This window comes from Gymnoscopelus braueri (assembly GCF_963280865.1).
Source record: "Gymnoscopelus braueri genome assembly, chromosome: 16".
In the NCBI taxonomy this organism is placed as follows: domain Eukaryota; kingdom Metazoa; phylum Chordata; class Actinopteri; order Myctophiformes; family Myctophidae; genus Gymnoscopelus; species Gymnoscopelus braueri.
In genome coordinates, this window is record NC_137616.1 from 1,824,010 (window position 1) to 1,847,538 (window position 23,529).

General features: G+C 40.4%; 2 protein-coding genes across 4 annotated transcripts; one reads left to right on the top strand and one right to left on the bottom strand.

Moving 5' to 3' along the window:
- Window positions 1-4,327: 4,327 nt before the first annotated feature.
- LOC308103166 (uncharacterized protein) lies at window positions 4,328-9,180 on the bottom strand. The gene is made up of 6 exons (XM_080453051.1): window positions 9,041-9,180; window positions 8,440-8,553; window positions 7,427-7,555; window positions 6,870-6,952; window positions 6,131-6,331; window positions 4,328-5,007 (listed from the first exon to the last, which is right to left on the bottom strand). Exons 2-5 carry the CDS (start codon window positions 8,489-8,491, stop codon window positions 6,149-6,151), a joined length of 447 nt encoding a protein of 148 aa, XP_080309177.1. The 5' UTR covers window positions 8,492-8,553; window positions 9,041-9,180; the 3' UTR covers window positions 4,328-5,007; window positions 6,131-6,148.
- A 2,090-nt stretch (window positions 9,181-11,270) lies between these two features.
- Window positions 11,271-17,969, top strand: LOC308103191 (dynactin subunit 1-like). 3 transcript variants are annotated; one of them, XM_080453087.1, is made up of 10 exons: window positions 11,272-11,444; window positions 12,261-12,372; window positions 12,718-12,838; window positions 13,197-13,333; window positions 13,699-13,864; window positions 14,699-14,820; window positions 15,663-15,821; window positions 15,942-16,048; window positions 16,084-16,191; window positions 16,383-17,969. In XM_080453087.1, the coding sequence occupies exons 5-8, from the start codon at window positions 13,855-13,857 to the stop codon at window positions 15,957-15,959; spliced, it is 309 nt and encodes a 102-aa protein (XP_080309213.1). In that variant the 5' UTR covers window positions 11,272-11,444; window positions 12,261-12,372; window positions 12,718-12,838; window positions 13,197-13,333; window positions 13,699-13,854; the 3' UTR covers window positions 15,960-16,048; window positions 16,084-16,191; window positions 16,383-17,969. The 3 variants fall into 3 exon arrangements, with proteins under 3 accessions (XP_080309214.1, XP_080309213.1, XP_080309212.1); XM_080453086.1 differs by having other exon boundaries at window positions 11,273-11,444; window positions 15,942-16,191; window positions 16,579-17,969; XM_080453088.1 differs by lacking the exon at window positions 16,383-17,969 and having other exon boundaries at window positions 11,271-11,444; window positions 14,702-14,820; window positions 15,942-16,373.
- The last annotated feature ends 5,560 nt before the right edge of the window (window positions 17,970-23,529 follow it).

The window sequence follows — 23,529 nt, forward strand, 5'->3', positions numbered from 1 at the left end:
CACACACAGCTCTCTCTCTCCCCCTCTCTTTCTCTCTCTCTCCCCCCTCTCTCTCTCTCTCCAGGCATCATAAGCATGGCGAGATTGTCTGATTGAGACTGTGTTTGACATAAAAATGCGAATAAACAGCTGAGATTGTAAATTGGGCGAAGCACGTTCAACACACACACACACGCGCGCGACCCGTTGCGAGCGCTCTCACACACACACACACACACACACACACACACACACACACACACACACACACACACACACACACACACACACACACACACACACGGTACTGCGGCCCGTGGCCCGTCGCGAACACACACACGGGCGTCGCGCAAACACAAATAATGTACATTGTGACATGTCACACGTGCCTCCCCAACGTGCATGCGCACGTGCGTGTCCACGCATACACGGGCGCGGACCCAAGTTGTGGTGCGATCATCTCACACACACCACCACGGAGCCACGATGTAGAATGAAATGTGACTCCCTGGCGTAGGCATGTTACTCGCCCGCCCCCTCCCGCTCCCACCCCGGCCCAGAGTGGGCGGAGTCTATGGTGTGACAGACTTTGGTGTTGCCATGTTCGCCTATTGTAAGCGGTTTAGGGGCAATATTGGTGGAAGTGTGTTTTTGGCGTTGGTTGTGAAAGTGCAGGTGGGTGTGGGGACGCGTTGTGAGCTTGTAGAGCGGCTGTTTTCCAAGAGGCAATGTATATGTGTGACGGTGCTTCGTTTGGCCTTCTTTTCATAGACCTTGTTGCTTGTAGGGCTCGCTTCGTTTGGCCTTGTTTTCATAGACCTTGCTGCTTGTTTGTCTCGCGAAAGATTCTCGCTGAGATTTGATGTAATCGAAAAACGGGCTTCACAGTTCCATGCACATGGTAATGGTCAATGGCTGTGCGCAATTTGAGATCAATAGCTCCAGGCACTGAGGAGAACCGGGCAGAAACATTTTGGGCTCAGAGGGCTCAGAGGTTTGGGCTCAGAGGTTTGGGCTCAGAGGTTGGTCTCAGAGGTTACTAGAATTATAGGAGGATATTCTGGTGAAGTCATATTCTGAACATCACTTGTTGTATCATATGCCAATAACAAATCTGTATGGAGTTTAAGTACTTGTTCCCACGTTCTCTGTCATTTTTACGCACAATTACATTACAAATAATTTGCTTAAGAAATCAAATTTAAAGTTAAAAATGAGAAAAGATATCTGCAATCAGAGCTGGGCTGCATGGCCAATTAGTTGCGTAGAGCTACGTGCATGCCCTTGTATTAGGTGTTACAGTGAATAATACATCTACAGAATGACTCTATGCTTACAATGAAGACATGCGCACCAGGATTTCTCTCTCAATGAGCCAAAGATTTTCAAATTATTTGAAACTGGTCCGCCATCTCTGCGGAGTCTGCCAATCAATGTCAGGTAAGAGCAGCTGTTATTTTATTACTTTATTATTGTGTGTGTGTGTGTGTGTGTGTGTGTGTGTGTGTGTGTGTGTGTGTGTGTGTGTGTGTGTGTGTGTGTGTGTGTGTGTGTGTGTGTGTGTGTGTGCGAGTGTGTGCGTGTGCGTGTGTGTGTATATCAACATATATATGGTCTTGTATAGGATCATCCTGTAGGCTACATTCCTCAAAGCTACTTTGTTTAACTTATCACCCTATATAGGTTATATTCCTCAAACAGGTGGTTTAGGCCTACTCATTACATACAATAGGCTACGCAACTTTTGCCGTTTCTGATTAGCTAATTATGTCCACAGCACCTGAAATTTACCATATAGACATTCACCAGCCTTTAGAATTGTTGATACTGTACCTCAGATTCCAAATTCACATTTGGAATCCCTGCCTTAATAATAATAAAAATAATAATAATAATAAACTTTATTTGTATAGCACCAGCACCTTTCATGACATGAAATGCAGCTCAAAGTGCTTTACAGAGCAAGAATACAATTACAGAAAAAGTACAACTAATTTAACAATAAAGTAAAAAAAGAAAAGCAAAAGAATAACACAACATTAAAATAATAGCAAAAAGGCAGTGAATCAGGCAAAACAGTGAGGACATGAATAACAACACAGAGATTTAAAAGTCAACTAAAAGCAAGAGTGATGAAATAGGGCTTGAGCTGTGCTTTAAAGCTATCCACAGAGGCTGCCTGTCTTAGGTGTAATGGGAGTTTATTCCACGCTTAAGCAAATAAAGAGTGTTTAATTAACAATAATACTACTAATGGCACAGTATGACAATACACTAGCTTGTGTTACATTAGGATGCAAAATTAGACTACATTAGGATATGATGTTTGGACACATTCTGTTATAATTGAATTCATTGTTAATGTTACAGTATTTATTATTTGAGAGAAGTCCTCTGTCTAAGTTCCTGTGTCTCTGTTTCTAATGGCCATCAGACAGTACAGTATTTGTCCAATTGATGTTGATGGGTCACAGAGGTCATGGCAGGTAAAGGATATGCAACCAAATAGTAAACATTACATAATGGGCTAAACTCTACTGCCTAGCTGTTACCTAGCTATCCTGAATTATGTTATGCATGTCTTAAACTACATGTTTTAATCAAGGTAGCTTACTTCAAGGTTCAAGGTTACTTTATGTTGTCTCCCTTGGGAGAAATGTGTCTTATAATTCACTACTTGTGTTGCAACTTGCAGGTAAAGCATTCAATGAGCCTCAATGAGACCCCAACACACCCTTGGATCACAGTGCAAGAGGATGGAACAGTCCTTATGGCTCATTGCACCTGTAAGGCAGGCTTAGGAGAGGTGTGCTCTCATGCATATGCTGTGTTGGCTGATGTTGATAAAAAAGATGGGCAGGCTTGCACCCAGATGCCCTGCGCACGGAGTCAGCCCAGCATGGAGTCTGTCCGAGGTGTCCCATATGCAGAGATCTGCAACATCAGTTTCAGTCACAAACAAGAGCCCTGTCATGTCCAAGGCCTTAGTTCCTAATGATCATCTGACAGTGGTACAACTCTTAATATTCCATAAAGTCTGTTGTAATTCCTGACAAGCTAAACAATATCGAAAGTTGTACTAACTAACGGGGGTTCGAGTTGTACTAACTAACTGAGGTTAACTGAGGAGGACACCAGGGAGCAAAGTAAAGCTAAAGATAACTTATGGTTTGATCAGAGGCCAGGATGAGTCACGGCATCAATATTTGGTGAGGCAGCCAGAGCAAAAAGACCTGTGTCCTCCATCAAAAGGATTTGCTATCCCCGTGCTTGTTGATTCTCCAATGGTGCAGCAAGGTACATAGTTTAAAGCACATTTTTGGTAGAGGTTTGGTTGTATTACCCTGCCACGACGAGTCCCACAGACACTGCAGCCACCAAACAGCCACTTGAAATAGGATAATACTGCAGCAAAGCTGATGACACAGATATCTGCACATCTGGACACGGTCACAATGAAACAAATGAACGGCAGCCAATGATAAAAAACGACATCATTCAAATTCGTGATGTACATTGCTGTGCTACACAATGTTACTGAAACCCATGCTATTCTGAAGGGACAACAGATGGATAAATGTTGCACAGAGCACAGCAAACTCTGACCATCTTGACACATCTCTAATGTGCTTTGTAATATGGTGTACTTGTTCCTCACAAGACCAATGACCCGTTCAACATGGATCCGAACTGCTGCTCAGTCCCCTCGTTGTCTCAAGTTCACATGGGTGCAGTTGCTTTTTCCCTTTAGTGAAGTCAGTTATTTTGAGATGAGCACGGTGTTAAGGCCAGGGAGTGTATCATACCATATCCCACTATGAGAATGAATAATAATTTTGATTATGTCTTGTGCTGTCATGCAACAGTTTTGTAAGATCTATCATATGTCAATACAATGGTAATCATATTGACAGATTGATTGATATAGTGTCTCTATGAAACAATAATGTAATCAAAAACAGACACAGTCACTACCCTGCTGAAAAAAACAGCTTAGACCAGCCTAAGCTGGACCAGCTGGTTTTAGCTGGTCTTGGTGGTTGACCACCTTAAGGTGTGTTTTGGACGTCCAAAACACACCTTAAGCTGGTCTTGGTGGTTGACCAGCTTAAGGTGGTAGGTTTTGCTGGTTTAAACTGGTAGCTGGTTTAAGCTGGTAGCTGGTATTTTTGATGGTTTAGCTGGTTTAAGCTGGTAGCTGGTATTTATGATGGTTTAGCTGGTTTAAGCTGTTAGCTGGTATTTTTGATGGTTTAGCTGGTTTAAGCTGGTAGCTGGTATTTTTGATGGTTTAGCTGGTTTAAGCTGGTAGCTGGTATTTATGATGGTTTAGCTGGTTTAAGCTGGTAGCTGGTATTTATGATGGTTTAGCTGGTAGCTGGTTTAAGCTGGTTTAAGCTGCTATCTGGTATTTATGTGTATTCAGGTGTATTCTGGATATGCAGTGACCAACTTTGCTGGAGAGGATGCATGATCATGGTGAATTTCAGCCAGGTGCCCACAGCACGTGGTATATTTAAAAAACAGTAGCCTACAGTAGCCTATATAAAAGTGAGCAAAATCCACAAAGTCATAAATAATCATGTATCAATTTCATACATAACAATAATTTATTAAACACTTATAAAAAACCCTCAAAAACAACATTTAAATAACAAATAAATGTATAAATAAACACATAAATACATGAACTTCAACCTGAGGAACACACTAACACAACACAGTGTTCAAATGACTGGAAAAGAGTGAGAGAATATGAAAAATCGGACAGATCCGTCTTGATTACATGACTATGGAGATACTGTATACCGATGTGTGTGATGTTTGGAAAACATCTGTAAAGTTGCAGCCAAAAATGTGTCTTGCAAAAATCGGCCTGCTGGTGGCGCTATAAAGCATTACCCCCATATCAACCCCCCCCTACACAGACACACAATTTCTTGTCCTTTCTATTGATGTCCTGGCCATGGTCCATGGCCTTCCTCTTTGTGAGAATGTTCTGCCCCTGCAGCCACCAATGGAAACAGTCTGAAAGAAAACAAACAAGAACCCCCAACAATAAAACAAATATAATTAGCAATATACTGCATGGGGTGAGTTAAATGAATTGTGATGTTTTGAGAAAAACTTAAAGTAACTTAAACTTCACCCATTTTCAACCTTATCTTCATATAACTAACTGATCCTCGCTAATGTTCATTATACAATGGCACCATTTCTGTCTACTCGTTCTGCCACTCATTGGTGGAATGTGGACAGTTCAGAAACCTGCCTACCAGTGACATCACCAATGGAGATTCCAAGCTAATAGAAACTACAGTGTGTCTCTACCTGGAAAGTTTGCATGCAGAAGTAGAAGCCATTGTTCTTGCATTAATAATGAACAAATAAAGTTGTTCTAAATGACCAAACCTGCCTACCGATGATGTCAAAGGTAGGCAGGTTTCTAAACTGTCCACGACCTATCAACGAAACACAGAGTGAGTAGACATAAATGGTGCCATCTTAAAATGTGTATTAGTGAGGACCAATTATATGAAGATGAGTTGAAAATGGGGTGAAGTGTTTTTTTAACCCCGTGTTTCAGTTCAGTTAGAAAACATGCATTTGAATGAAAAAGGTGGGTGGACAGTGGGCAGGCAATAAGTCAGATGGCTACAATGGACAACAACAATTTGGGGGAAAAAGCTACCCCTGCCAAACATGCATGTAGGGCTGCCACTACCAATTATTCTACTTGCGATTATTCTATTGATTACTTTTTTGATCTACAAGCTCACAACACGTCCAACGAGTTGCAAGCTTGTAGATCGGCATTTCTTTCAGCCATAAAATCGATTTTATTACAATAGAGTATTTTCTTTTATGATTGATTAATAAGCTTAATATAATCTCTTTTCCAGAAGGTGACATTCCCGTTTCCCGATCAGTTTTTCATAGCTTCATTTGATTGGCTACAACCAACATCTCCATATGTGTTTCTGGTTGAAACAGTATGCTGCTGAGACAACCAAATGAAGGTATGAAAAACTGAACAGGTAACGCTAACGGGAATTCCACCTTCTGGAAAAGAGAACTACAGTCATGCACAGAGCAGATTGAATTATGAGATCAAGTCATAATGAACCCCCCCACCCCTCAGTAAACATACCTCTTCTGAGTCCTGCGGTCAGGGGGGTTTGGCCTCCCCCTTGCTAGTGGGGCATTCTTTGTAAGGCTCCTGCATGGTCTTCAGGGTTGTTGTCCCCCAAATGGCAACAGCAAGCTCCTTCATGAACAGGGAGTCCTTGGTGTTTGCTGCCACCATCTTCCAGATCTCCTTTTCGAGCCACACACCAGAGCCAATGTGGACCTGAAACAGAAGAAAACAACACATGTTTTAGAAATTAAAAAACATTTTACCATGACATTTCAGACTCATTTTTGACAAAAGCAGGCCCACTTCAAACAGAATTTACTGTAAAGAAATTACATTTTCAAGGACCCCCAAATGTGGACCCATTTAGAAAAGAGTTGGTGCCATGGACCTCCAATAGAGAAGATGTTAATTGTTGGATTACATTTAGTACAGAATTCTACAACTGTCTATACTGTAGGTGGGGAGAGTTGAAGTAATTCTTATACAGTACATTGTCATTGGATTACATTCTAGCTGGTAAAATAGTAGTGAAATTAACCTTTTCCACCCGGCATCCCTATTTTGTTCATGCCATAGGCAAAACTGTTCAAAAATAGTTCAAAAATAGCAAAACATAGCTGATCTACAAGCTCACGATGCATCATGACACGTTGCCTATTTTTGAAATGATAACTGTTTCTTATTTAGCTGGGGACACTGTGGAACCCCACTTTTAAGAACCACTGTCCTACACAGTATGTTTCTTCAATACCTTGTCACCGTTGCCGTCAAACATCCCAGGTGTCGATGCCAAATCGTCTGACTCGGGGGAAGAGGAAACGGAGGAAGTTGCAACTGAAAATGTAGAGAATCATATTTAAGCTCCTTTTGGCAGTATCACAGTACTTATATTGTACACATTGTCACCATTTTCCGTAGAACAGTATCACTGTCTAAACACACCTATGCTGTCACTGGTTTGCTTATCTGCAGCAGGGATGTCAGGCTTTGCTGCAGAGCTATATTGGGGCCCTTCCTCCAGTTTCTGTTTTGCAATCTCTAATTTGTTGCATCTTAAAGCATGAACAGGGTACGGAAAAATAAAAAATAAAAACTGAATTGATGTATGCCTTAGTAGGATACCAGTTTAATAATGAGCCTAGCATCTGTCCACTCCATTTAACATGCTTTCTATATAATGTTTTTTAACATTTGTGGTCAATATCTAAGTAAAAAAGAACATGAGAACAAATAACCAACATATCGATATATACAAAAAGAGAAGAGCAAACTCATGCAACTGTTTCGTTAACATTAGTCATTGCTTACTTAGTTTTAAGATGCTGTAGGTCCAGCTCCAACTCTTTGGCCTTCTTCTGGGTATGACTGTACTTGACATTTCGTCGTGGATAGCTTGGGGAACAACAGCATCTCCACCGTATTCAGACGAGTCAGAGTCTAAAGGTAGTGCAAGTAATATATTTTGGATAAAACAAGATGTTTTTTGTTAGAAAGTTAAAGTGGAATAAAATGTAATTTTATGCAACCTGTATCGTAGAGTATATTAATACAATATAACTTATACAATCTGTATGTTAGAGTATGTTAATACAAATAATACAATATAACTTATATAATTGGGGTGGTTGTATTTAGTCTCCCTGCTCTTCTATTGAGACATTTAGATAGTGTCAAAGGTCATGTCTCACCTAGACACAGGATCTGACATGAATTTTGATCTGATGGTCAAGATTCAATGTATCACCTGAGCAAGCAGGCAGGCTCTATTAGCTCAATGGTAAAAGGTTACAGCACTTGCTCAGGAAACCGGGTTCAAATCCGGGGTAGAAGAGGAAAGTTACATAGTGCAGCTTTAACCCATTAAGACCTGGGGCCGATTCTAAAAATGCTCTCTAAATCCTAAAAGTTTTTTGAACATAAAAGGAAAAAGATTTGAGGTACAAATGTTCACTTTAAAACATATATATTCAAAGATTTTCAAAAATAGCAGATCTACATGCTCATAGCGCGCCACTCGGTGTCGCGCTATGAGCTTGTAGATCTGCTATTTTTGAAGCCAAAGGTCTAGCCAAAGAAATCAAAACAATTACACAGATGCGTTCCTGGTCTAAATGGGTTCAAATTTTGTATGCCCACTTCTTTGTGTCATCACTTCCAATTGTAACTTATTTATCCTGTATCCTGTATGAGTTCTGATTGGTTAAATTTGGTATTCCTGGAAATGCATTTTCGGCTTACTAAAGAGGTGGAGAGTCTGGGAGACCCCTGTTACTGAACAAGCAATGATTACTTTAACATTTAACAAAACAATATCACTTTACCTTCAAACTGTTTTCTTCTCTTTGTGGGAGGGGGGGGGGGGGCATAACACATAATGGTTCTCTCTGGGTTCCTTTTTCTCTTTTAGTAGGGCTGCAAACCATTCATTTTGGCCACTGCAGCCAAAGAAATGTGTAATAATAACACACACACACACACACACACACACACAGACAGACAGACAGACAGACAGACAGACAGACAAGGGAATCATTAATGTTCAGAGTTCACGGGATATTAAAACACTCTCATCACTGAAAGCGTGTGTCCACACACACACACACACACACACACACACACACACACACACACACACACACACACACACACACACTCACAGACGTCATATTCTGAATTTAGTTTTGAGCGGCACACAGGCAAGCAGTAGTGGCCTATATTATAAATCATATTGTATATTCCCACTATAATTTATTGTAATTATTGTCATAATCCCTGTATGAAGACAAATTAAATAACTAAACAATGTGTAGAGTTGGGTCATGACATGAGTCACTTGTGAGCAGCCTACGCACTTAATTATCAATACAGTAATAGTAGGCTAAAACGCCTACATAAATAGTATTTCTGTGTGTCAACACTCACCTAAAATGTCCGCCGCTTCTTCTTCTTTCTTTTATCTTCTCTGAAGCCGGTTTATAATTATTTTTGATGAATCCAAAGCAACGCAATTTATCTAACTTTCTATTGAAGTGAGAGCTGCAATTGTGTGAGAGCTGCAGCCTGCAGGCAGCTCGACTCAGACATTCATTCTCCCCGCGCATCGCGAGCGGTCGTGAGCATAGAGTTCAAGGGTCGCGAGCCTGCTGAGACAGTGTTGCCAGATTTTGTGAGAGAAATAAGCAGCCAGGTCTGTGAAAACAATTAAGCCCAAAAGAAGCGACATTTGCACTTTAAACCTATTTGAAAATAGCCGATCTACAAGCTCACAGTGCGTCGCATTTGCAATACATTGTGAGCTTGTAGATCTGCTATTTTCAAAAATAATAAGTGAAATATTTCACTATTATATTTACAAGCAACTTTACAGAAAAACAAGCCCAATGTCACTTATAATAAGCAGATATGGCAACACTGCTCATCTGTAAAAACAGATGTACAAGCTCACAACACGTCAAATTGCGACAAGATGTAGATCTGTAGATCTGTTCATTTTGGTAACCATTGCAAAAAAAAGTGTTATTTAGAATCAAACTAGCATATTATTTGCCAATTGCAAAATTAAGTAAATAAGTTTGGATGAATGTTGTTATTGTTATTATTATTATTGTTATTGTTATTGTTATTGTTATTGTTATTGTTATTATTATTATTATTAAATATATTATTTATGTCACATCACAAGAAAAGGACAAGAAATGTAAAGTAAAATACAATTCAATACAATACAATACAATACAATACAATACAATACAATACAATAAAATATACTGTATATACTGGGGGGGGGGGCAATTGTAACAGAAGAAAATCTTCACAGTCTAATGGCAGGCATGATGTCTCCCCGGGATCCAAACTAGTTAAAATAGCAGATCTGCAAGCTCACAACGCTTGTAGATCTGCTATTTTCACTGCATGCTTTGTTTTATTAATTGATGGAATTTCTTAGATTTTGTATTTATTCGTTTTTTTATTGATGAAGATTTTAGATTTTTGGGTGGGAAATGTTTTGAAATAATATAGTAATATATTTTTGTAGGAAACAAAAAAAGGGATCTTTCCTCGTGATCTGTACATGACCCACAAATGGGCCCCGATCCACTGTTTTGGGAAACACACACGTGATCTAACCCAGTGGTCCTCAACCCTTTCAGGCCGCGACGTCCCAAAATAATCATATTTGAACTGGGGACCCCCCACCCTTAAAGCACTTAGAATGTAGGAGTTGATGCATTACATTTAGTTTGACTCTATTGTGAAAATAGCAGATCTTCAAGCTCACAACGCCTCGCAAGGAAGGTGTTGTGAGCTTGTAGATCTGCTATTTTCAAAATGTTTTCTTATATTATTATTATTGTTAGACAATTTGGCCAATGTTTGACATTTTTTATAGTATAGTTTGTTGATTACTTTTGATGCAGTAATGGTGGGTTTTTTTTAGGTACTAAAAAGGTCTTAAAGGTCCTTAAATTGTCACTTCACTGTCTTCTGGGGACCACCCCCAAATCACGTGGGGACCCCCCTGGGAGTCCCGATCCACATGTTGAGAACCACTGATCTAACCAAACTTGACCAGCTGCTAAACTGGTCTTTGCTGGTCTGTCCAGTGTCCAGCCATCTGACCAGCTAAGTCTAGCTGGTAAGCTGGTCTTTGCTGGGCAGTCCACCCATTTGACCAGCAAAGACCAGCTACCAGCTTGGCTTTGCTGGTCAGTCCAGCCAGCCAGCTGGCTGACCAGCAAAGACCAGCAGAATCCAGCTTAGTGACCAGCTAACCAACTACACTGGCAAACCAGCCTGACCAGCCTGACCAGCTTGTCCAGCCTGGTATGCCATCTAAACCAGCTTAAGACCAGCCAAGACCAGCTAATACCAGCTAAAACCATCTAAAACCAGCAACCATCATAAGCTGGTTTGTGCTGGTTTTTTCAGCAGGGTACTTGAGGTGCATTGCTATGCACGATGATAATGTAACTGATGTTAACCATGACTCCTAATGATTTGTTTTTATGTACTTAGTTTTACCCATTTTGGGTTATTTATATGGTATTGGGTTATTTTTGGTTATTGTTGCTTGTACCCAACATGTATATTATTTGTTTACCTACATTGCCTGTGGGCACAATCCACTTTTACAATGTGTAGTTCATTTGACTGAATTTGACTACTATAATGGCGGCCGTGAGGGGTGAACGCGCGACGCGTCTATCTATTGGTTGAAGCCTACGTCTCACGTCTGACGTCACTGTCTGTATCCGGAAGTGTTTTGGCGCACGCTCCACACAAACAGAGCATCAGAGCGATCCGGCGACCCAAATGAAAAGAAAAGGTTTGTATATCTTTTATATCTATATAGCGAAGTCACATTGTCTGTGTTACGTTAGTTAACAGTACCTATAACATCAAGAAGTCTATATTTCCCCTATTTGATCGAGCCCAGAGTTAGTTGGTTTGGCTCAATGGCTAATGTGGCTAACTATTATGCTAACATGGACCTAACATTTCCATTGGCTTAGCGTTCGTTTTAAAGACAAGATAATTCTGATATTCTGACGTTTCTGGTTGCATTTAAAACGTAGCAACTGGTGCTTTTCAACTCCCAAATGTTGCATGTCTCCCAAAAAATAATGTTGGTTAGGTAACTTGTGAGTAGTGGAGTGGTGGGAAATACTCAAATGTTGTACTTGAGTAAATGTATCAATACTGCAATGTACAAGTAAAAGTCCAGAATTCAAAATGTACTTGAGTAAAGGTACAAGTATTGGCATCAAAAAGTACTTAAATTATCAAAAGTAAAAGTACTCAAATGTTTACATGCTACAAATAAATTATGAAAAATACTTACAGTAAAACCCAGAATGTTGTAACCCTCCTCCTCCTAATCCCTCAGTCAAAATAGTGCATTGAATGCAACTATCGATAATTGTTATAGTGATTATTCTAACGATTACTTTTTCGATTAACCAAAGTTGTTTTATTTTTTATATATTGTCAAATGGATCTTTTATAATCAATTCAATCGATAGTTCAATTAACCGTTGCACCCCTAAAAGCAACCAATAGATGCATCTCATGTACTGTATAGCATGTTACACTGTTCTTCTGTATCTTGTACACATTATGTCCATTCATTTATCTGTGCCAGATCTATGGAACGCCAACCCCTATGAGTGCCTGCCGCTGTCATACCAACCTTGAACAAGATGGCCACTGTCATGCAAGAGGGAGAGTATGACTCAGAGAAGCCTCAGAACCAAGTAAAAAAAACATTAAATTTATATTCAACAGGGTACTATTGAGGTAGAAGATGTTTAAAGTGGTAGTATTGAAAATGGAAGCAAGACATAGATTATGTTTTTTCTCTTTTACAGTATGTTTTAGGCATTCGTTAAGTAGGCATTCGTTAAATCCATGGTTACTACCAAAGAATATGGATTTAAGTTAAAAGCAAACAGTGCCGTGACTACACATGTACATGTTCTAACACACACTGTGTTCAACATGGCTTCCCCTTCAGTTTTGCATCATCAAATTACTCTAACTGAAGCAGGGCCTTGTTTTTCAACCCAGTTTTAGATGTTGTTGTTTTTGTCATTTCCCAGAACTATCCACCAGTGGAGCTGCGTACAGCAGCTCTGAGAGCAGAGATCACTGATGCAGAGGGTCTTGGTATGAAGCTGGAGGACAGAGAGACCGGAGCTTAAGAAGTCACTTAAGATCAAGGTAGGGACAGTCTGTGGTTAGAAATGGTGTTTCAATGTAAATTTGTGCGTTAATTAGTTTAATCACCTGACCATTAGCTTAAGTTCTCAAGTGGGACTTGTCTGACACTCACTATACAATCTATACAAGTGTTTTGTATAAGTGGACCCTCAGTCCACTCAGGATTTTGTAATCGGATAAGTGAAGTAACGTCCTAAAGTGTTCAGTCTGTCATAAAAGATAAAGAGTCATTGTGATCCCAACTCTAGTGTCTGGATCCAATCCAGACACTAGAGAATCCAGAGAATATTAGTACAGAACTAGAAGAGTGGTTTAAAAATTAAGTGTAAATAAATGGAGGTGATTTTGTGTTTTCCAGGGAGAGGAGCTGAGCGAGGCCAGCGCTTGAGTCTGCTGGAGAAGAAGCTGGACATCTCATCCAAAGACGCAGATGAACGTGTGGAGAAGATACAGACGCGACTAGATGAGACCCAGACACTGCTCAAGAAGAAAGAAGTAGGATTGTTTTTCAAAACATGCACTTGCATGTGAGCTGTAGTAATTGTAAGACAATCACATATAGGCTCAAGCCCTATAGTCTCAATATACACACCACTCATAAGTGACTGAAGGCAAATGTACGTAATTCTAAAATATTCATCCATAAACAAGCCATGACTAGAAGTAAATGCAACACTCAAATACACGCTTAAAGTAAGTAATAGGTGCTCTGGTCTGCTGTAAAACGCTTTCAATTAAATAAACTTTCACAAATTGTGAAATCGTTCTTGCCACTGATGGAAGTGATTCAGCATTTTGGAGATATCTTTTTCTCTGATGTTTATTATCAGTCCGCTCCATAACAGCATATTTTTTCTTAGGGGGGTTTGAGGAAACCATGGATGCTCTGCAGGCCGACATCGACCAACTGGAATCCGAGAAGGCAAAGCTGAAGCTGTGCATCAACAGCCAATCAAAGATGCCCATCGACGGGCTGAGAGGAACATCCCCATCAGGCATATCTTCTTGTCTCAGGGATGTTGGGAGGTGAGGGTCGGAAATCAATGTGACATTCATTGTATTGTCTTCGTTTGGCACATACAGTACAAAAATATACTTTAAAATACCTAGTTACTAACTTAGTTATGTGGTGAAAGATGAAGTCAGACCCAGGTGCTGATTAAAGTATTAAAATGATGATTGAAATGATTAAAAAGTTATGATTAATAACGGGGTGGCAGTGGCTCAGGGGTAGAGTAGCCGTGTATAGGGAACTGGAAACCGCAAGGTTCCCTGTTCGATCCCGGGTTCCCCCAAAGTTAGTGTCGAAGTGTCGTTGAGCAAGACATTGAACCCCTAATTGCTCCCGATGAGCAGGTTGGTGCCTTGCATGGTTTCCTCCGCCATCGGTGTGTGAATGGGTGAATGTAATGCACAATCTATGTAAAGCGCTTTGGATAAAAGCCCTATATAAATGCACCATTTACCTTTTTTTTTTTTTTACCAAACCCCTACGTGACCCTAACGCCCCTACGTGACAACGCCAAACCCTAACGTGTCTCTATATCTCTTCTTTCCTTTCCGTCTCTGCACCTCCTTATAACTTACAGAAGAACAAAAAGATACCTGCACACTGAAGTCATACTGGCTTCTGTCACTTCATGCTGTAGTTGTTGTCTATTCTTTTAAATCGGACTACCTCAAATACTAACCAGTGTGTTATTCTCTTGCATGCCAAAGATTCTCAATACTTAATTCCTAGATGTACACTGGATTTCGTTGAACGAACTCATGTCAACACAATGTTTTTGCATAACCCAAAAAGTTTTTCAGTGTTTTTCCAGGTCTTGTGCTGATAACTAATATCTCTTATCCCCACAGCAGGCATGGTGTCAGGTACAGGATCAGGGGTGCAGGTGATGTTCTCTCCACTGCTGACTCAGCAGATTGAGGCTCAGAGACTCTGCATCAAACAACTGAAGAATGAGAACAACAGGCTCAAGGTGGGTCAGTGTCTTTAACGTGTCTTCTTCATTTAAACTTTATTTAACCAGACAGGTTATTACGAACAGTTTTGTTCTTAATAACCGTTCTTTCACCAGAAATGAGTGTGTTCCATAGACTTGGGCCGGTGGGGGGCATGACATTGGACTGTAATGATTATGGCTGTTAGTATCTTTACTTGCACACTTAAGCTTGTAACTTATTTTTATGGTTCACACATATAACATTTTAGTGGCAAAGTGGTGAGTGAAATACTCACACTATAGAGCCTATGGTCTCCATATTCCCTCTTCCCATCGAATCAGGAGAAGCTCTCTCATAGCATCATGCCGGAAAAGGGGCAAAGATTTGAGTGTCTACCTGGGAGTTATGTTTTCATCACTGCCGATCGGAGCTAATAAATAATGTACCTACTGCAGAGTTATTATATCCCAGGAGCTGATTGTAACCTTTACCAGTAAAGGTAAAAGCTAGATGTTAGTGGAGTTTTGGTACAGTGGGAAAATGACCTTTGTTTTGTAGGCGTTTAATATTTAGGTTTTGTTTAGTATTCTGAAGGCTTGTGACTTTAAAACAAAATGCTGGTTGGCCCAACTGAGCACAGGTGCCTCGGAAGTACTAGTACTGGCTTTAGTTTCAAGTTGCAGGTGTATATAACATTACATGAATATTGCTAAATAGCCATTCCAATTTAATTGCTTACTCATTAGGGCCTGGACATGTTTCCCAATTACTAATTGCTGTGGCAACATAATATGACACAGAATTAATTATACGTGTTCTAATGCAGATGCATATTCATGTAACGATAACATGTTTTGTTCTATTCTCCTCCCTGAAGGCTGAGAAGATGCGTGCCCAAATCAAATGGCCTCTCTGCCCCCCCTCCATTTGCCCAAGCTGCCCTCCAAAGATGGAGGCCGACCGGAGTCGGTCTGACGAGCTGCTGGAGACGCTGCTGCAGATGACAAAGTGGTGGACATCACCGGGAAAACTCCAGGTACTCTACATGTGGTGGAATATGTTGGTGTTTTAGGAAGGACCGTACAGGAAAGTGTTATATGGGAGAAATCAGAGGTGCTTTCAGGTTGCTTTAGGTCCTGTTCTGTTTGTTTTACAGATCAATCCTCATCTCTGAATTCCGCTATGGAAAGGTGAAAGCCAACAGCGTGATCAACCGCTACATCGCAACCCTGCTGCTGCTACAGGAGGAGGAGGAAGACACTGGTGCAGCTGGTGATCCTGTGATAGGCCTGGAAGAGGTGCAGCGCCTGAGCCATGCTGATGCCCTGGAACGTGTCCTGCAGATCATTCCCATGCTGCAGAGCACCACCAACCTCACTGACAGCCTGAGTGCTGCCATGCTCAAGGTCTGTCATTGGGAGATTATATTCTACCGCTAATTTACTTATTTTTTCTTATTAGCTGGATACGTTCATCATTCGACTATTGATTATTACAAAGGGCTCCTAGATTTATGTCCGTTTCAGTCAGCCTTTTGTTACAGATGGTGATTGTAAAATATTTTTATCAAGCCCTGTTGCATGCTTTTGTGATGCAGCTCAGTCCCTATAACTATGAGAGGATTGAAGTTGTGCTCAAGATCATACAGACAGCTGATGAGTCAGATATGGATTTTTTCAGAGATTAGTGCAGTTAACGTAATCACTTGATGTCTGCAAAAAAAAAAAAAGCACCTTAAATTTACATCCATATCAGATCTAATCTGTGCATTTAATGTTGTGTCTTATGCCAAGACTTGTGCCAAGACGATGATGGAGTATATCCACTGCATACAGAACCTAGAGTGGGCTGCTGCCACGGCCATCAGGATTGCTCATGAACTGCCCCCAGGTCTTATCTGTCTGTATAATAATAATAAAAAAGATACAATACTGATGTGTCCAAATTTGTGTATCAGTAGATGCTTTTTGTTTATGTAAAACTCTGGGAGTGGGAGTACCGGTGGGTGACTACCACGAAGAGCGTGGTGACATCTGGAGAGACGGAGGGCCTCTGTGTTTTACAGTATACAGATATAACTTTAACTCTCGATAAAGCAACTGTTAATTCCAAAATGTAAGATATTTTCTTTTACAATACCCGACTCTGTCTTTCGCACCACTACCTGAAGGCCGTTTCATCCACAGCCAGCACCTTCCTGGCATTTTTGCTTCCAGTAGCTGGACCCTACGTTGAGAGTAATGCAGAGTCAAGATACCACATTTAAATAGGTGCTCATTTACTAATGACACTAATTTCAGATCATTTTAATTACAACATTCAGCAATGCATATATGACCACAAATGACACGAGGATTGACCTGTGAAACAAACAATAGTTAAGTAAACCAAGCTAAGACAACATGTAGTCTACACTGCAGTGAATCATGTTGTCTAGCGACAGACCAAAGTGAGACTTATGCACTTGACAGACTTTATGCTGCTGTGAGAAACATGGGATTATGGGATTAAACTAACGCATTAAAGTAACTGTTTTCCCATTCCTGTTCCCTGTTATACATTATAGTTACTAAGTACAGTAACCAGTTTAAAGTTACTAAAGTAAAAAAAAATGGCATTACTTGGGTGAGGCCTTCACTTAAATCTGTCATGCACGTCCCAGCAGAGTGATTCAAATTCAACGGCTAAGAAGTATCATAGTAGCTCTCACTCTCGATAAAGCATCTGTTAATTCCAAAATTTCAGATCTTTTGTTATCCAAGACCTGACTGTTATGTGCGTGCACATATTAACACCTCAGTCTACAGTCTTTCTATGCTTATGTGTTCACTAATTTTTATTTGTCCTAGTGTCTATGCTGACCTGGTCTTGGCTAGACACCTGTCACTCCCCTTCTCAGCTCATGTGTGATTAGAGCCTGACTCTATAAAGAGGACGGAGCTGTAGCCAGCTCTCGGCTATTCCCCCCAGCACCCCAGCAGAGCACAAGAGTTTATTGGTTCCCTTGACTATTTGTACTTTCTTTATTTCAGTTACGATGGGCTGATTGTAAGTGTTTTTAATGTTTGGTATGATTTTCGTTATTGGTTAGTTTGTACTTTGTGTTTTGGTAGTTCATGGGAGTCTGGTGAAAGGACACAATTGTAACTTTCATTAGAAATATGAATAAAGATTCTTTATTTAACTGCTGTCCCTTCAGACTCTGTGATTTCATTTCCCATAGAGTGTGAGGACGCAGTAGTCTTCGTTTGCCACCTTCACCTTCTCGACGATGACAGGGAGTACTGCTTCTGCTTAGACAAAAGGACCCGCAGATTAACATGTATTTGTCCACAGACCCCCATCTGATAAGATTTGGTTTTAAATATACTTATTTTCAGGTTTGTGTTTGCTAACAATGTGTGTTCATATAATTTATACACTAGTCTTGACTTTCTGTTCTGATTCAGATTACACAAACTAGGTATACCACCTGTTTGATGAATGTAACTGATATAGGGTGATGAGTTACACAAAGGGACTTTGAGGAATGTTCAGGATGATCTTATACAAGACCATAGATATATAGATGGATGATTACATGATATGATTAGATGGCGGACAAGTTTCAAATAACTTGATCATTGAGAGAGAAATCCTTTAAGGTGTGCAACTTTTTTGGAAGCATAGATTCATTCTGTACATGTATTATTCACTGTAACACCTAATACAAGGGCACAGAAATGTGACAGTCATAGGGGTCTTAAACGTTTTCAGGCCAGGGACCCCCGTGGGTACAGCATATATTGTATAATGTATAAAATTGTGTTTCATATGTATAGACATACCGTGTTGTGCATTCAAGCTATTCAAATAATAGATTCATATATTCATTCATATCCACTGCCATTAGTAAACATTCTTTACTAACAGAGAAGAATAATACTATCAACAATCTGTCAATTGCACAACAATCATGTATACAAGCTATTAATGGCCAGAATCATGATTTATTTTCAACATAAATATGGAAAATATTTAAAGACAAATGGATTTTTTTGGAAATATATATATATATATATAAAAATAAATAAATGTATTAATTGTCCGTGGACCCACTGTTGAAGACTACTATTAAATTATATCCCTGACACGCTTGTGTCTGTGCAAATACCGTTTTTATATATTTTTTTTACATTTATTACAACTATCTTTTTTGGAAAGTAAAACGTATTTCATACGGGAAGTAGGGTACTTATTTTGAAGGACACACGGCGGGGGGAGATTGACAGGGCAGTAACCAATCAGGAGCAAGCCCGCCCACAGTTGAACTAACCAATGGCGTCCGTTTCTTCGTTTATCCTTTCTGGTTATTTTGTTTCGCCGGAGAAGGGAGAATATGCCGGTCCGGGTACTAAAATTGATTCTGACACACTCTATGTTCGTTTCATGCAATAAACGGAATTTGAAGTGGCACTCTGTGTTGGTTTCCTCCCTAGAACGAGAATAGGAGAATTCAAGTGGTTTTTCCCTTTTTCAATCCATGCACCCATGCAATAATCGGAATTTGAAGTGGTTTTTTCGTTTTTTCGTTTCTGCGCCCATGCAGGACCCCAATTATACTTTAGTACCCGGACCATCTCCGACCTACTCGAGCCATATAAACCAGAGCGCAATTTGAGGTCCTCAGACAAAGTTCTACTCGAAATCCCATTCTCCCATAAAACAACAAAAGGTGATCGGGCCTTCGCTTTTAGAGCCCCGACTCTCTGGAATGCCCTCCCATTAGAGATCAGGCTTGCAGAGTCTGTGCCCGGTTCAAATCCCTCCTGAAAACCCACTTATATAGAGTCGCTTTTATTACCTAAAGACTTTTACCCATTGTGTCCTACTGTATTGCTGCATAATTTCTTTTTTTTGTTGCTTTTAATGTTTTCTTATTTTTGTGCTCTCCTACTGTATGGTGTATTTTTATCTCTGTGAAGCACTTTGTAACTTTGTTTCGAAAGGTGCTATATAAATAAAGCTTTATTATAATAACGATTTATCAAACTTAAACTTAATCAATGCACTCATCACTTTCATACATTCCACCAAACTGTGCACTTCTGTCAACCTCCACTTTGTTATTGCAGGACTTCTCAACCTTTTCAGGCCACCACCCCCCAAAATAATCAGATTTGACTTGTTTTATTCATTTTCATTATAGAGGCATTAGGTCTTTAAAGTCCTTAAATTGCCACTTTAGAAATGTGCAGATGCCCTCTATACACTTACACTGTATGCAGTGCATTACTCAGGGAGAGTATCAAGTAACTAATTATTTAAAAAAGTAATATTATATTACATATTACGTAGTATCAAGAGTAATAAGTTATTACATATTATATTACATATTACTTTAGGACATGTGGCATGCTCAAAGAGAACAGATCTACAAGCTATCAACACATTGCATTGCAACGTGTTGATAGCTTGTAGATCTGTTCTTTTTACACATGTGACAAACTACCATGGTTCTTCAAGTTCACACTGGGCTCCTCTACACAGCTGGACAGACGGACGGCTCATAGACAAACCATGCAGAGAACAGAGAACTCTTACCTCGGTCAAAAACTAATCATGTTAATTTTAGTGCAGTAATACAGCATTACTTGGATAAGTAATATGTAATTATAATACTGTTTTGGCAATTGTAATAAGTTACACTACTCGTTACTGGAAAAAAAGTAATTATTACATTGATATATTATTGCCCAACACTGACTTTAGTGAGAAAACAATGTTGCACATTAAGCAAATAATCTGGCACCTCCCCAGAATCATTTGGGTACCCCTGACCTGGAGGGCCTTACTCACAGGTTGAGAACCAGTGTTATTGTACTTATGTAAATGTATATAACTAACTAATGTACGTAAAGTTTATATCTGGCTAATACAGTCATACAGAAAATATAATTATATAATTGTAATTACACTTATTTGAGTCTTAGATCTAGGAAAATCTACTGTAATATAATGATCAACTATAATCCTGAATATTTAATCCGTTTTTACTGTACATATATTCATTCATATAGTTCATGTTGATACACTGTACATATGCTTACCCTGATAGTAAGTTGAAGGCCTGCTGACACTGTACATGCATTCTCATATTCGCTGATGGTAGTCTGCACTTATACATTCATAGACATTGTTGTACTGTATATTCATAGGCGATAGATTGATTATCTATTGTATTTGAGACTGTACTTTATTCATCTCACCATTCATTCAGAGACCAAGGGAAGACGTCTATTAGTAGCCAACCAGAAGCCATTAAGTCTATGTGTTCTTATCATCTTGATCTTCCCTTGCAAAAAAAAACACCATTTACATCTAGAGAATGAAGATTAATGTAGTGACCCCTTGGAATGTAAGTGTTACATTTTTGACAAAACACTGTTTGCAAGTAAAATGTATTCAACATAGAAAAGAAGCAGGTCAAGAGAAAAGTCAAAGACATTTACATTTATTTTATTTCAAATTACCACCCGCAAGCCATCTAAAAGGTGTGACTCCCTATCCTCATTCAAAACCTCAATGAGATTTAAAATTTTTACAGGAGAAGTAGCCCGGCACACTGTATTTTTCTATACACGCACTTAGTATTGCTCTTGAAGCAGAATCACATTCAGAATCAGAATTATTGTCACATCACAGGTTTACAGAAGTAAAAAAGTGGGTGATTTATTTTCGTACATAGTTCCCATCGTATCGTTATTTCCATATAAAAAAGAAGGGGAAGAAGAAACCAAGCAAGTTATCTTCATATTTACACGAGATAGGATATAAAGGTGCGTGAGCATAGCAGAAGATGTATACTGTGCATGATATACTTATGGACGTTAGTTAAGGTGCTAGAAAAACAAGAAAGAATGACTTGAAGTCATATTCTACCAGGTCTGTGTGTGTGTGTGTGTGTGTGTGTGTGTGTGTGTGTGTGTGTGTGTGTGTGTGTGTGTGTGTGTGTGTGTGTGTGTGTGTGTGTGTGTGTGTGTGTGTGTGAGTGAGTGTGAGTGCCCATTGAATTGAATTGTGTGTGTGTGTGTGTGTGTGTGTGTGTGTCTGTGTGTGTGGCAAGGGCTGTGTGGCAAGGGCTGCCCCGTGACACCCTGTATTGTTAGTTTTAAAACTGTTAAAATACAGTTGATTTATGAACAAACTGCAAGGTTATTGTCTCCGCCAGGCCGAAAGGCATGGCGAGAGAGTATGTTTTGCACCCTGTCCGTCCGTCCGTGTGTCCGTCCGTCCGTTAGCAGCTAATCTCCGGCACCGTTGGCCCGGTCGCTGCGAAACTGTGCACACACACTCCCTGGATGCCAATTCAGAACCTCTGCCCCAAATGTTTCAAATGGGCCTGTTATAGCGCCACCAGGAGGCCGATTTGTGCAAAACCCATTTTTGTATATTACTCCTACAGATTTTATCCAAACGTCATGCAAATTGGTACACAGCATCTCTATAGTCATGTGAGTCCAATTTCCCATATTCCATCCTCATTGGCTAAGGTTGGCTTCCAAAGTTTGCAGGATTGGTATGTTTTGAACAAAATGCCTCAAATCATGAACGCAGCTTGCGATTTCCGTAAAATTTCACACCCACATTCCCTCTAGGCCGAGGAAGAAATGCCACCCTTTTCACATTGGCCTGTTATAGCGCCACCAGCAGGTCTAATTTAGCAAAACACATTCTCCAAACAAAATGCCTCAAATCATGAATGCAGTGTCCAATTGCTGTGAAAGGCCTAAGAATAAATGGCACCCTTTTCACATTGGCCTATTATAGTGCCACCAGGAGGCCACAATAACGTACTTGACCTGGCGGAGACCTGTGCTCCGAGGAGCACTTTATCTAGTTGTTAAATGTTACATTTTGACAAAATACATTCTTGAATGATAATCTGTTTCCCACGTATTCCTCAAATACAAAATGTCTTAGTACGTGCCATGGGCTTATTATAGATGTCTGGTGTAATACAGTATTTGACCATGCAGGCGTATCTTGTTTATGTACTTTGACTCAAGTACAGTTGAAGGAGTTTAAGTATCTCGGGGTCTTGTTCACGAGTGAGGGGAGGACGGAGCAGGAGATCAGCCGGAGAATCGGAGCAGCAGGAGCGGTATTGCAGTCGCTGTACCGCACTGTGGTGACGAAAAGAGAGCTGAGCCAGAAGGCAAAGCTCTCGGTCTTCCGAGCAATCTTCGTTCCTACTCTCACCTATGGTCATGAAGTGTGGGTCATGACCGAAAGAATAAGGTCGCGGGTACAAGCGGCCGAAATGAGTTTTCTCAGACGGGTGGCTGGCATCTCCCTTAGAGATAGGGTGAGAAGTTCGGTCACCCGGGAGAGACTCGGAGTAGAGTCGCTGCTCCTTCGCTTGGAAAGGAGCCAGCTTAGGTGGTTCGGGCATCTAGTACGGATGCCTCCCGAGCGTCTCCCTAGGGAGGTCCTCGCTGCACGTCCCACTGGGAGGAGACCCCGGGGCAGACCAAGGACCAGATGGGCGGATTACATCTCCACACTGGCCTGGGAACGCCTCGGGATCCCCCAGGAGGAAGTTGCTAATGTTGCTCAGGAGAGGAAGGTCTGGAGCTCTCTGCTGGAACTGTTGCCCCCGCGACCCGACTCCGGATAAGCGGTTGAAGATGGAAGATGGATGGACAGTTGCTGAGTTCTTTGTCAACCAGCGTTTATGTTTGTGTGTGAAATAATGAAAATAC